The sequence below is a fragment of the Suncus etruscus genome, chromosome 9 (assembly GCF_024139225.1).
Source record: "Suncus etruscus isolate mSunEtr1 chromosome 9, mSunEtr1.pri.cur, whole genome shotgun sequence".
Classification (NCBI taxonomy): Eukaryota; Metazoa; Chordata; class Mammalia; order Eulipotyphla; family Soricidae; genus Suncus; species Suncus etruscus.
The window spans coordinates 29593667-29608765 of NC_064856.1; the positions used below are offsets into that span (position 1 = coordinate 29593667).

Here is a 15099-nt window from a genome sequence, read left to right on the forward strand (position 1 = left end):
CCCTGAGTGCTGCCGGGTGTGCCCCTATCCCCAAAAAAAAATTTCTTTGAATAAACAATTTCACTTAAAAGTTTTTTCTTTAGGGGGAAAGAGCAATAAATAGCATTGCTGGTAAAGTATTTGCCTTGCATACAGCTTCCCAGGTTATCCAGGTTCGATAGCCAGCATCCCATATGGTTCCCCAAGCATGCCAAGGGTAGATTTCTGCGAGTTCAGAGCCAGGAGTAACCCGAGCTCCGCTGAGGTGACAAACCAACCCCGCCATTTTTTTTCCTTTAGGACTGAAGAGATAGAGTGGGCAATCCCATTTGATTCCTGAACATTACCAAAAGTTAACTCTTGAGTGCAGAGCCAGGAATAAGCCCAAGCCGGGGCTGGCGAGGTGGCGCTTGAGGTAAGGTACCTGCCTTGCAAGCGCTAGCCAAGGAAAGATCGAGATCGGGGTTCAATCCCCTGGCGTCCCATATGGTCCCCCCCCCCCCCAAGCCAGGGGCAATTTCTGAGCGCTTAGCCAGGAGTACACCCCTGAGCATCAAACAGGTGTGGCCCGAAAAAACCAAAAGAAAACAAAAACGAAAACAAATTTATTTTTCTTTTAAAAAGGTAATCTTTGCTAGGACATATGTCCCATATGGTCCCCCAAGCCAGGAGCGACTTCTGAGCGAATAGCCAGGAATAACCCCTGAGCATCACCAGGCGTGGCCCAAAAACCAAAAACCAAAAAAAAAAAGGTAATCTTTGGGGCCGGAGAGATAGCATGAAGGTAAGGTGTCTGCCTTCCATGCAGAAGGACGGTGGTTCAAATCCCGGCATCCCATATAGTCCTCCCTGCCTGCCGGGGGCGATTTCTGAGCATAGAGCCAGGAGTAACCCCTGAGCCTGCAGGTATGACCCAAAAACCAAAAAAAAAAAAAAAAAATTGGCGATTGCCACTATCACACCTTTACTATATTTTTTTACTCTTATCCTTTAAGGGAAAAAATACAACTTACTGAACTTAAAAACAAATTACTGTAGTAGAATGCCTGTCTCGAAAACAGGCAGGGGATGGGTAATGTTGCACTGGTGAAGGGGGTGTCCTGGTTATGACTGTAACCCAAATATGATCATGTTACTTAAATAAAAAATATATTTAATAAAAAAAAAGAGTAATCTTTAGGGGCCAAAGCGGTAACACGGTAGGGCATTTACCTTGCACAGCTGATCCAGGACGAACCTTGGTTCGATCCCCAGCATCCCATATGGTCCCCCAAGCAAGGAGCGATTTCTGAGCGCATAGCCAGGAGTAACCCCGAGCATCACCAGTTGTGGCCCAAAAACCAAAATAAATAAATAAATAAATAAATAAATAAATAAATAAATAAATAAATAAATAAATAAATAAATTTAAGAAAAGGTGATCTTTTCAGGAGCGGGCAAGGAGGTAGGGTGTTTGCCTTGCATGCAGGATGGTAGTTCAAATCTCAGCATCCCATATGTTCCCCCGAGCCTGCCAGGAGCAATTTCTGAGAATAGAGCCAGGGGTAACCCTTGAGTGCTGCTGGGTGTGATCCAAAAACCAAAAACAAACAAACAAAAAAAAACATTTAAAAAGTGATCTTTGGCCTGACTGCTTGAACCAGAAAATTGTCTTATATTGCTAAATGAGAAGTATGTTTGAGGGGCCGAAGAGATAGCACAGCAGTAAGGCATTTGCCTTGGATGCGGCAGACCTGGAACAGACCCAGGTTCGGTTCCCGGCATCCCATATGGTCCCTAGAGCCTGCCAGGAGTGCAGAGCCAGGTGAGCCAAAAAGTAAAAGAAAATGTAAAGGGAAGTATGTTTCATATCTATTAACAAGAATAACAATTGTTATCAATAACAATTAATAACAAGTACATCAACACAATTACAGGGCCCAGAGAAATAAATAGCACAGCAGGTAGGAAGTTTGCCTTGTAATGCAGCCAACAAGCTTTGATCCCTAGCATCCTATTTAGTCCCTGAGCCTACCAGGAGTGATTTCTGAGTGCAGAGCCAAGAGTAACCCGAATGCTGTCGGGTGTGGCTCAGGGAAAAAAAAAAGACACAATTTCAAAGTGACCAATATACCAATTAAGATATACTTTAATATTTAGCAGGCCCAAAGAGAACCAAATAACTTCCTACTCCATCATCTTAAAATGTCATTACTACACATGAAAGATTATTTCTTTTGGCAGGTATACTTTACCTTGGCGGATAAGCACCTCCTCTCATGTTGTAGTTATAGGTGGACTGCATCCGGGAATAAGGGTCAACAGGCTTATACATTGGTTTTTTTCCAAGTTTCATGCACAATGCATTTAGCTCTACAGTAGGGGTTATGCTTTCTGCAACAAAGAAAAGCAAAGAACTGCTTTGTTTTTTGTTTTTTTGTTTTTTCCTGACATGAGAATGATAATCTTTCTAAAATTAAAAAAAAAAAAGCATGATCTTTACTAATTAAATTCATGATACAGTCTATGAAAGGGTCTAAAGATTTCATCCCTGGGCATCGGATCACAATATCTTACAATTTGCTATGATTTCTAGTTACTGATAGTCAATAAAATAAGCTGTAAGGGTTATAGTTTAGAAGGAACAATTTAACACAGATGTTATCAGTAAAAACAATACATTCCAACTGTCAGAAATTCCAGTACACATCAAATTCTGTGATTACAAAATCCCAAAAGCCTACCCAAAGTATTTATTGTCTGGAAATACTTAACCAAAGTCACTTAAGTTGTACTGACTTTCTAGTTTATGTTATTAGCTTACAATCACAAGTATGCTTGAAACAAACTATTTTATAAAACTGCATTTATAAAACTGTTGTACTTGGGTGCAAGACCGAAAGCTAAGTTTGAGAGGAACAATTCTTGCCCAGAAGTTCAGAGAAAACGAATCATAACAAAAGACCCACAACACAACAGCATGTGTGCTGTAAGGAGAGGTTCAGAACCAATGGGCAGAGATGAATAAATTTTGGAAAATGCAGACAAGGCTCACAAAATACTGAGTTATTTCTAGTTTCAATATTTATAATGGGATTTATCTGATCTACAGTAATATTCATTAGGACAAGAGTTCTGCAATAGGAGCAAGTACATCTTAGGATATGATATCAGAATGACCAACTTTTGGAAGTGGCATATACTTTTCATTCCCATTTTCCCCCCTCTTAATTTACCCAGTTCATAAACCCTTGAAAACCATTTAAGAAAATCAGTCTCAAAAGATTAGTTGTCAGTGCACAATCACATTTAAAAACAACACTTTCATATCAAACACAGAACAACACTAGCAATGGCAAAGTTAAATTTAAATGCACACACACAAATTAAAAAAAAAAACAAAAACACTTCCAAATGCCTTGTAAGGATGTATGCAGAGGAAAATAAAAATGAGTTGATTCTATTATAACTTGTTGGAATAAATTTAGTGCAAGAGCAATTTTATACAAATATCATTGGGTCTGAAAAATCAGAGGGTCACATGAATAACCAACCTCTTTCTTGCCAACTCCAGAATTATATATTTTTTACATAATTCCTATTGCTGTGTTTTTAATATACACCCTGAATCATTTTAAGAGAAGCTCTGACCCATAAGTTATCTGCAGTAGGTAGTAAATTTGAAGAATACCATATAGAAAGCAAAAGCTATGGTGGGGGTGGAGCCAATAGTACAGCGGGTAGGGCACTTGCCTTGCATGCAGGCGATTTGGGTTCAATCCCTGGCACCCCATATGGCCCTCTGAGCCCTGACAAAAGTGACCCCTGAGCACAGAGCCAAGAGTAAGTCCTGAGCACCTCTGGAATGGTCAAAAAAAAAAAAAAATACTGATGAAGAAGAAAGCCAAAGCAAGAGAAATGTATGACCAGGATCTCCCCAGATTTGCTCCTGCATCCCTGGGATGCCTTTGTGAACAAGGGTCACTCTGCTAGAAAAGTTAGCTAACCACTACCCCACCTCAGCCAGTGGTTCCCAACCTTTCACCAGACTCTTCTTGTATTACATTCTCCCTGCTCAGTCCCTTGTTTGAAAGCTATTATCTTCTTATATTGATTTAAGTGACAATAATTCTTTTTTTATTTTAAGTGATTGGGAGACAGGACTGACAATCAAGTTTCTGATCAACATGTTCTAATTAATAGTACCACACTGAATTGAAGCAATTCCAGCTAAGATCTACATTCTTAAGCAATCTGTACCACCTTCCCCATGGGAGAAAATGTCTTTGAATTTAGCTTCTCTAAAATCTTCGAAATCTTGTGGTGACCAGCCTATGTCCCATGACCACCTATTTAGACTGAGATGCCAGAGTCCTTAGATTGGGAACCACTGCTTCAGAGGAGGTTAAGTGTTCTGAAAAGATAAGCGTTTGCCACTGGTAGTGCAGAATCTGTGCTTTCAAAATTAACAAGTTAGTTAAGAAAGAATTCATACACATACTAAAAGGGTACCTCTAGACACACTTTTGAAAGGAACCTGTCTTGGCCCACGCATAATACCTGGATTCCTTCCTTCGCTACGAAAAGGGCGGACTATAGGTTTAGGAAATTTTGTTCCTTCCAAAGCTTTGGCAGCAGCTGTGTGTTGGGCTTTTTTAATACTAGTTCCTTCAGCTTCCCAGTTCTGATCTCCAAGTGTTAGCTGTACTGTAAACACCTATAAATGAAAATTGTGAGCTCTCAATTCATGAAACCTGATGTTGACTGTCATATGTCACTTGGACCTTGAACATTTCTTATGGCCCTGATTTAAAAGACCTTGACATTATCTTCATAATTTAACCCTTTACACCATTATTTGTTTTTACAAACACCAAAATAGATATTATTGGTCAGCATTACACAGCACTCAATAAAAACCTGTTCTTTAAGATGGGAATAAGTACTACAATTTTAAAATATCTTATTATAAATTAAGATATTAAACATATTTTAATTAAACATATTACTTGGAAGTCATCCAAATAGAAATTTTATTCCAATTACTTCTCATGAAAGATATTCAACAAACTTGATTTAGATATACAGAAACATCTCATACAAATTAAGATTATTTGTTTTGATGTTGTGATGTGTTTGTAAATTCTAATCAGAAAACACTCCACCCTTAAGAGAATAAAACAAATTTGGGAATGACATACAGATTCTAAAATGTTGCTATCTACTTTCCTAAGACTGTATTTAGACTCTGCCTCCACTTCACAGGGAAAAAAAAGATCAAAGATATAAATATGCTTAAGCTTATCTAATTAAATAGAAAGTTAATTTAGATCTGATGAATGATAGTTATGGCAAGTTTCTGTCTTCCTTTTTAAAATATAAAGGTAGGGACTGGAGAGATAGCATGGAGGCAAGGCGTTTGCCTTTCACGCAGAAGGATGATGGTTCGAATTCCGGCATCCCATATGGCCCCCCCGAGCCTGCCAGGAGCGATTTCTGAGCATAGAGCCAGGACTAATCCCTGAGCGCTGCCGGGTGTGACCCAAAAACCAAAAAATAAATTAAAAAAAATATAAAGGCAGGACTAGAGCAATAACATAGCACGTAGGGCATTTGCCTTGCATAAGGTCAACCTGGGTTCAATAACCAGCAAGGCCATCTGGTCCTGAACCTGCCAAGAGTGATTTCTAGGCACAGAGCATGGAGTAACATCTGAATGGCACTAGGTGTAATCTAAATAAATTATAATACAACCCCAAAACCCTTTTCGTTCTTAAAATTAGGTCATTTAATACTATCAGCCTTACATTAATAACGTTTTAAAAGCGGGAGGGGGAAATAATGTTTTAAAAAAACTAACAAATGAGCCAGAGAGTACAGGAGGTAAGGTTTTTGCTTTGCATGTGGCCAACCTCCCATACCCTGATCCACTGAGAACTGCCAATGGTCATTCCTGAGTACACAGCAGAGATCAGTTAGCCTCCTGAATACCACTGGCCTTTGAAGCACCCATACCTAAGGAGATATTTCAACGAAACAAGAATAAATGACCTGCATCTGTGTGAGTTTAATAAGTTACAAAGTGACTGTGATATGCTGCAGTCTTACACTCATCCCCCTCCAGAATTTTGCAAAATCAACTTGATTTATTTTACTTTCCTGATTTTAACAATTAATGTCCTTTTTATTTCATTTACAAATAACCTCTATGATCAGCCTTGAATGAAACATGTCCAAGTCATTTAAATGTAGTGCCCAGAGGATTGGACAATTTTGCCTTTACGGGTTATTTTTCTTAGGGGCCTTAACTTCAGGACTCCTGTACTGAGCAGTTTCCAGCTTCCACTATAGAGGGAAAAACCTAAAGAATCCAGTGTCCTCCTTCAAACACGAAGAAGGGCCTCCTAGAATTATGACGCAGTTCCCAAAATCACTCCTTTAAGTCCCATGGCATAAATACAAAATCCTGATGAGTCTGATAAGTCAAACAATAGAAGCTGAAATACTGTGCAATCCCTAATCTTGCTCAGTGCCCTTTCACTGTAAGAAACTGAAAGGCAAAAGCAAAAAAAAAAAAAAAAAAAAAAAAAAACAAACAAACAAAAACAAAAAACGGGTGCTGCAGTGTACACTTTTTCATCTTAACAGATGTCTTTCTCAAAGACATTCCCTATACAATGCTCTTCCACAGCTGCCTCTGGGCTAAGGGCTCAGCATACACTGGAACTCATTTTAACTAGTCTAAAATTTGCCTTTAAATAAAAAAATCATCTAGGAGAAATAATTTTACCCTGAAAATAAAACCCCCAAAACATGTGGGTATAGATTAAACATACAGCCAAATTCCTAAAGCATTGACATTCAAGAAGTACCTATTTCAAAAAAATACCAAAAGCAATTAATGAAGAGAATTCTCAAGTTAAGGTAAGGTATAGAGAACGAACTAGCCATATTTCAAATATGATTATTATTCATAATATTAAAACTAGCTTAAGTGAGGAATGTTTTCTTATCTATTATGTGATAATAATAATAAATAGTTAACCTTTTTGTTGGTTTTTGGATCACACCCAGTAGCGCTCAAGACATTACTCCTGACTTGGTGCTCAGGTTTGAAGGAGCATATGGGATGTTGGGGATCAAACCAGGATTGGCCATGTGCAAAGCAAATGCCCTACTTTTGATGCTATCGCTCCAGGCCCATTGGCTATCAATTTTTAAACATCTGCAATGTGCCAAGCTCTATATTCATGTCAGCACATATATATCCCCTTGAATTATTATCAGACATCTATTTGAATGGTTTTTTATCCTGTTTTGCACAGGAGGAAACTGAGACTCAAAAAAGTACCAGCTCTCCCGGATCACATAGCTAGTAAAAGGCAGAGCCTCAGACCCAGAAGTCCAGCTCCAGAGGCAATTTCCCTCACAGGGTGCTAGTAGGAGACCTGCTTAAGACTGGGATTGAAGTTTCTTAGAGCCACACAGAGGGTGGGGGAGAGAGGGCTTGACGAGGATTGTCATAATTCAAGGCTTGAAGTTCACAAGTCAAGAAAAATAAGACACAGAAGAAACCATTTGGGATCAGAGTGATAATAAAGTAGGGCACTTGCCTTGCATGCAGCCAACCCAGATTGGATCTCTGGTACCCTATATGGTTCCCCATATGAGGTCCCCCACATCCTGCCCAAAGTAATCTCTGAGCGCAGAGCCAGGTATAAACCCTATGCACCACCAAAAAAGGGGGAAAAAAATCTATCCTTAATGTTATTATCTTTACTGCAAGGGTAGAATCAGAAATAGAAGGTCTAATTCCTTTCATAGCAGTTTTAAAAAGTAATGCCAGAACAAAATTAAGAGATACCAAACTTACAGACTAAATTCATGAATAAAACTTCAAATTACAGTCTTTCAATCTAAGATAAGAGGAAAGACAAGGATTACAGGAATCAGAGACAATCCAAAATACTCTTTGAAACTAATCTCTACTTCTCTTCAAATCTTCTACCTGAATTAGTAATGGCAAAACTGATTTCCCATATAGTCACTCTAGCTGGCCAGCCTATGGTCTATGTGGGAACAAGCAGGAAAGGAGTCAGAGGCATGCCGGCTGTAAGCAGGAGGACCAGAGCCTGGAAAACTCACAGAAAATCACTCACAGGTGCAAGGGATTATTTCTATTCTAAATCCTAAACAACCACACACTAGTTGGAGTAATCTTAAAGTCAAATAGCATCCCCCTCCTCCGAGAAGCATACCTTTTCTTTGACTCATTCAGTAAAGATGAAAAAAGGAAGTGACTAGTCAAATCTATGCTTTGTATCTGTCTCCTTAAGACAACCTCAGGAGTTAGAAAAATACAGATTTTGAATGACGGAACCACTGTCAACATATAAAAAGACAGAAAACATTCCTAGTGGATTATAAATGCACAAGCAGTATGGACAATATTTACCTTACAGTGAGCTGGACCTTGCTCACGCAAAAGCTTATACTCAGGCTGAATCTTGTTGAAACGGGCTAACTCATTCACAAGACACATTGGGGTTTTCTCTTTGGGGTGTGCCATGTTAGAAGGAACTGAAAAATAATGTAAGAGCATTGAAGTCAACTGGAAGTACATGAGTCTGCTGCGCTCCCAGGGTTATGAAAAAAAAGAAGGAAAATAATAGGAGGATCTAAAGATTCAGAGCAATAGTGAAACAAAACTGCAAGCATCAATGGGGCCACATGCCTAAAGATACAACTGGGTCTTTTCTGCCCAGCTGAAGCCAGGTAACTAGGAGAGACTGTGTCTTCAAAAGAGAAATAAATCCTAACTACAGCAGGTAATCAAGATCTGGAATCAGATAAACCACAGCTATTATAATCAACCAAGGAAATCATTGAGGTGGTCCTTCTGAGCAGAAACACACTGATTACCTCAGCAGCCATGAGCTTTGTAGATCCTATTCAGTAGCTCACAATACTGAGTATGCCAATCCCAATTCTCAAAGGACAACTGTCGTTTTCCACAGAGCTAACTTCTCATTCCTGGGGTATACCCTAGTCTCTTCTACACCACCCTCAAATCTCACCTATTTCTGACACTGTAAGTATAATAAAATGGCTTTGGCAGAGGGAGTTTTTAAAGTTAGGATGATAAGGATAGAAGAAACATTAGGAGAAAAAGCAATAAATCTAAGGAAGTGAAATAGTCTATGCTATTTCCTTTAAGATACGTCTCAAATTAAGAATTTGGAGGAAACTAAGCAAACTACAACCAGTCAAGAAATTATTCAGGAGGTAAGGGAGGAGCTTGCTTTACATGGCACTTATCCCAATTTGAATCCCTGGTCACATCTATAATCCTCAGAGCACTATCAGGCTTCATTCCTGAGCACAGAACTAGAAATAGCTCCAGTGGCCCCAAAACAAAAACACTGGTGAGCAAATCCAAGAAACTAAAGGTAGTGTGATGGAAGTCAGGCAGCTGACAGTGTGAGAGGCAAGCACTCTAAAACCAAAGTTTTTATTAACAAGTTTATTAGGGAAGTATAGGGAGAAGAGGAATAGGTGGGTTGAGATATATGTTCAAGAAAGAGTGTGTGGCTCCTCACATCCCAATGTTACAGTATGGAAGTCCACATCTCAAGAGGGGAGGTGTAGGCTGCGCTTGTGCTGACAGCATAAACCCTAGCAGCACGGGCAAGGGCAGCATGGATTGGTGTGACAATCGTAAAGAAAATGAGGACAAAGGAGACTCTAAGGGAAATTGCAGCCTAAGAAAGGGATATAAAGAATAGTTTAGGGGCCAGAGAGATAGCATCGAGGGTAGGGTAAGGCGTTTGCCTTTCATGCAGAAGGTCATAGGTTCGAATCCCGGTGTCCCATATGGTCCCCCGTGCCTGCCAGGAGCAATTTCTGAGCCTGGAGCCAGGAATAACACCTGAGCACTGCCGGGTGTGACCCAAAAAAAAAAAAAAAAAAAAAAAGAATAGTTTAGGGGCTGGAGTGGTAGCACAGCAGTAAGGCATTTGCCTTGCATGCAGTTGACCCAGGACGGACATGGGCTCAATACCCAGCATCCCATATGGTCCCCTGAGCCAGGAGCGGTTTCTGAGTGTAGAGCCAGGAGTAATCCCTGAGTGCCGCCAGGTGTGGCTCCAAAAACCAAAAAACAACCCCCACCTCAAAAAAAAAAAAAGACTAGTTTGAAGGTAACTCTGCTACAAAGCCACCAACAGACACTGCAATTTATTTTCCTTGGTTGTGCCACTTGGCCACTTGGATATATTAGGGGAAAGAATATGGAGTTTTTGATAGTGGTGGCGTTTTTGTAGTTTTATTTTCCATATTTTCAAATCTTTACTAATTAATAAGTACCTTCAACTCATTTTCCTAGAAATCACATTTGAATGTTTCTAGACTTTTTTCTTTTTAAAATTTTCTTTTGGGGGACCTAAGAGATAGTGCAGCTGGTAGGGTGCTTGCCTAGCATGCAGCCAATCAGGATTCAATCTCCAGCTTCCCATAGCCTACCAGGAGTAATTCAAGAGTGCAGAGCCAGGAATAAGCACTGAGCAATGCTGGATGTCAGTAAAAAGTAAATAATAAAAATCTGCTTTTTTCAATTTCTAACTCACTCACTAAAATGGCTAAACTACTTCTAAAATAATCTTTTTTTTGTTTGGTTTGGTTTTGGTTTGGGTTTTTGGGTCACACCCAGCGGTGCTCAGGGGTTACTCCTGGCTGTCTGCTCAGAAATAGCTCCTGGCAGGCATGGGGGACCATATGGGACACCGGGATTCGAACCAACCACCTTTGGTCCTGGATCGGTTGCTTGCAAGGCAAATGCCGCTGTGCTATCTCTCCGGGCCCTAAAATCTCAACTTAATCTTGTTTCAAAAAAAAAGAATAAAAATGCCAATCTACTTTATTGCTTTCCAGTAAATCTGGCTGAATTTTCCCATAAAAAATAAATTTTCAGGGCCAGAGAGATAGCACAGCAGTAGGGCGTTTGCCTTGCATGCAGCCAATGCAGGACAGATCTGGGGTTTGATCCGTATGAATCCCTGAGCCTGCCCGGAGCAATTTCTGAGCACAGACCCAGGAGTAATCCCTGAGCACAACCAGGTGTGACAAAAATAAATAAATAGGTTTCCCAAGTGGTTTTTATTGTTTTATTCTTTCATCTAGCCACTCTTACAAAAGAGAAGCTTTTTTTTTTTTGGTTTTTGGTTTTTGGGCCACACCCTGTGATGCTCAGGGGTTACAACTCCTGGCTATGCGCTCAGAAGTTGCTCCTGGCTTCTTGGGGGACCATATGGGACGCCGGGGGATCGAACCGCGGTCCGTCCTAGGCTAGCGCAGGCAAGGCAGGCACCTTACCTCCAGCGCCACCGCCCGGCCCCAAAAGAGAAGCTTTTATGGTTTAGTTTTCAATTCTCTTTCTTACATTTTGAAATGGTCTGTCAACTGAGGCCTCCATCAACACAACATCCAACAAAGTTGAGTACATCTGGGATAAAGAAGCGTTGGAAATAATACTTTCTTCTGCTTCTTGTACATAACTGTGAAATCTCCCTACAACTGCAATCTCTCAGCTCAGAAAACAAGCTCAGAAAACATTTGAAACAGAGGACACTTGGTTTCAGACGCTTACCTGCAGCTGCACTGGTGGATGTAATAGATGCAGAGGGTAAAGCAGAGTTTTGAATAGGTCTACCTGCATTTTCAGAGGGCAGAGAGCTAGCAGTAGAAGGAATACTCATCAAAGGCTGTGAGAGAAGAGACTGGTTCTTGTTCAGTATTTGGCTCCCTGAGAGAGCAGCAGATGGGTTCTGAACTTGCACTTGAACTTGAGACATGGTCACTTTCAACAAAAGTGAACAACTGCAGGTAAACAGCTTTCAGTGCAGGTTAATTCAGTGCTATGAAGTCTAAAGTTCTACCTAAAAGTTGTGAGGAAAAGAAAATAAAAAGGTAAATTATAGAGGAGATATGTAATTGCCAATAGTCAGTCAATCTGGTGCCACTGCTCAAGTACAGAAATTGACCTGTGGAGCACACAGTCTATGTTGAGTTGATAGAAAACTGTTTTTTACCCCAGGGCCGGTGCAATAGTCCAGCAGCTAGGACTGGTCTTGCCTAGCAGTGGCCAATCCAGATTTGATCCCTGAAACCATATAAAGGTCTCTCACCCTGCCAGGAGTGATCCTTGAGCAGAGCCAGTGTGGCCCCAAAACAAAAACAGATAAAAGAGAAAGAAACATGTTTTGTCTTGATAAGAGTAAAATTTCTAGATCCTGTGACTTCCTCCATTGTCTTCAATAACTGACAATACTAACATGCTCTGCATGTTTATTTTGTAAGTAAAATTCATAGGGCATAATTATATTTACTGTTGAATACTGAAAAACATAAGTTATAGCTTATGCTCTAAAAGGCAAATTTTTTAATATGGAGAGATTTCCTATGGCATATAGGATACTAAACCCAACTTTAGATGGGGCCAGAGAGATAGCACAGCAGTAGGACATTTACTTGCACTCCATGCGTCTGACCAGGGATAGACCCAAGTTCAATTCCTCGCATCTCATATGGTCCCCTCAGCCTGCCAGGATAGATTTCTGAGCACAGAGCCAGAAGTAAACTCTGAGCATAGCCAGGTGTGGCCCAAAAAACAATCAATCAATAAACCAAATTTCTAAGATGCTGAAAAGAAGCTACATTCCTAACATCATTTATGGGTGAATGTAAACACAGCTTTCATTTAAGGGTCAAAATGGAACTGATAGTAATTCCCTTTTTCAGTTGAGGAAATTCTCATTTCTGCTGCTTCTTTTCCCTTAGTAATGATAAAAGATCTACTGTTCTTTCAGTTTTGTTGAGACAGCACATTTGCTACTTAGAGAACCGAGTAAGATAACTGTTGTACTCATATCAAAGCTCACAATCCATAGAAATTATTTGAATAACTAAGAATGGTCTAATGTATTTTTACCATTATAAACAAAGATGACAAAGATGAAAAGGAATAGAGTCAAGAGTAGCAAACAGATAACTGGTGTGGAGTGATGATAAAAAGGGAGTTCAGGGAGCAAAGGAAATTGTTCACGTCATCTTTATGATATTAATTTGAAATACATTTAAATTTCTTCATGGATTAAAAAATAAGAACATTTCTATGCTAGTCAAAGCTATTTTCAAAATGTTCATGCAAGTGAGAAGTAATCAAAAATTAACCAGTAGTAACAAAGATCAGAAATAGCTACGCAAAGCATAACATTAATTCTCTGATATAGTAGTTTGTTACCTTAAATTTTTAAGTTTCAACTAATATTACTTTTAACTAGAGATACACTAGAAAAAGATGAATGACCAGAACAATTAAGTTAGTTGAGGAATCTTGACATTCTCTTCTCTCTTGCTAAGAGCAACACGAGAACTGCAAACCTCAAAAAAAAAAAAAAAAAAAGCTACAAATAAAGTCCGGTTATGAAATGACTTAGAGGCATAAATATTACCTTATTCAACAACATCCCTGATACTGCATTTTTCCTTGCTTACTTCTTGAATCAAAATAAAGTAACACTCAGTGAAGATCAAAATAAGGAAGGACCTTATTAAACAAGTCACCAGTGTTCAGAAATAAGCTCAGAGCCACTTAATTCAGTTTTAAACTAACTTTATTGTTTTATTTCCTTCGATGGACAAAATTTAAGTATTTTTCTCTCAATCTCCTCCATCTCATTCACTCCCTCCTTCTTTCTAAACTCTCTTGAGAGCATTTTCCTACACCTCCCCAGCCCCTGAAAAATATTTAACTCTATTCAAAACTTCACACCAACCACAGGTCATAAAGTCAAACCATAAACGAAAAGCCAAGTGTTTGTTACATATCCCAGAAGGAGCAACCCAACCCTGTCCCAGGTGACTGTGAGTCTGACTGAGCCTGTGAATGAACTAAATTTAGAAAGGGCAGTCCCAAAGGGATCATTTTTGACTAAGGGGCCTCCAACAGGCCCTATGCCAGAGTTTCCAGTCACGACAAACACATAAGATCTTGTAAAAGTTGTTCTAAAAGTTGAGAAAGAGAATAAACAAGCTTTGAATCAAGAGTCACCAAAAACACTAATCACAAATTTATCTAGAGAAAGTCTACTTTTTCTGACTGCTGGAACAAGTAGCTCAAAGCTGGCAATAAGGGGCCGGAGAGGTGGCACTAGAGGTAAGGTGTCTGCCTTGCAAGCACTAGCCAAGGAAGGATCGTGGTTCGATCCTCCGTCCTCCCATATGGTCCCCTGGAGCCAGGGGCAATTTCTGAGCGCTTAGCCAGGAGTAACCCCTCAGCATCAAATGGGTGTGACCCAAAAAACAAACAAACAAAAACAAACAAAAAAGCTGTCAATAAAAGGTTTTTGTTTTCAGGGGCTATTCCCAGTGGTGTTCAGAGCACCAGGCAGTGCTTGAGATTAAATCCAAGGTTCCTGAACACAAAGCATGTGCTCTGGCCATCTGAACCATCTCCTGAATCTAGAATAATTTTTTTTTTTATTTCTCGTTAGCAGTACTGCCCTCACTAGACATTCATTGGACAGTAGTGCAACCCCAAGAGAAGGATGGTTAGAATAAAATATTTTAATTCTCCTAACATGGCTGTGCACTTTGCATATCTTAAACCAGGGGTCCTCAAACTTTTTAAACAGGGGGCCAGATTATAGTAAAAACAAAAATTATGAACAAATTTCTATGCACACTGCATATATCTTATTTAGAAGTGAAGAAACAAAATGGGAATAAATACAACATGTGGCCCGCGGGCCGTAGTTTGAGGACCATTGTCTTAAATCATCAAAGTAACTAATATTAAATGTTTTTATATTTATTTATTATATATTATATATTTATTTAATATTTATTATTTGGGAGACCCACACCCAGCAATGCTCAGGGGTTACTCCTGGCTGTACACTTAGGATTTACTTCTGGTTGTTTCTCACCTGTTATACGTCTCTCTGTCCTCATATATACATACATATATAGATATAAATATAGATAGATATTTGAAAAGAGGCAGATTCAATCCCACATGATGGGGCTCAAGGTTAACTCCTGGCCCTGCACTCAGGAATCATTCCTGGTGAGTCTCAGGGGACC

General features: G+C 39.6%; 1 protein-coding gene and 1 pseudogene across 1 annotated transcript in view; both read right to left on the reverse strand.

Moving 5' to 3' along the window:
* Positions 1-11843, reverse strand: part of STAU1 (staufen double-stranded RNA binding protein 1) — a 41803-nt gene extending 29960 nt beyond the window's left edge. Inside the window, exons 1-4 of the mRNA XM_049781366.1 lie at positions 11603-11843; positions 8414-8538; positions 4519-4675; positions 2214-2352 (exon numbers count right to left, since the gene is read on the reverse strand). Coding sequence (XP_049637323.1) covers positions 2214-2352; positions 4519-4675; positions 8414-8538; positions 11603-11807 — 626 coding nt within the window. The 5' untranslated portion in view covers positions 11808-11843. The remainder of the gene's footprint in view (positions 1-2213; positions 2353-4518; positions 4676-8413; positions 8539-11602) is intronic.
* Positions 11844-14473: 2630 nt separating this feature from the next.
* Positions 14474-14566, reverse strand: LOC126019474 (uncharacterized; annotated as a pseudogene).
* Positions 14567-15099: the final 533 nt, after the last annotated feature.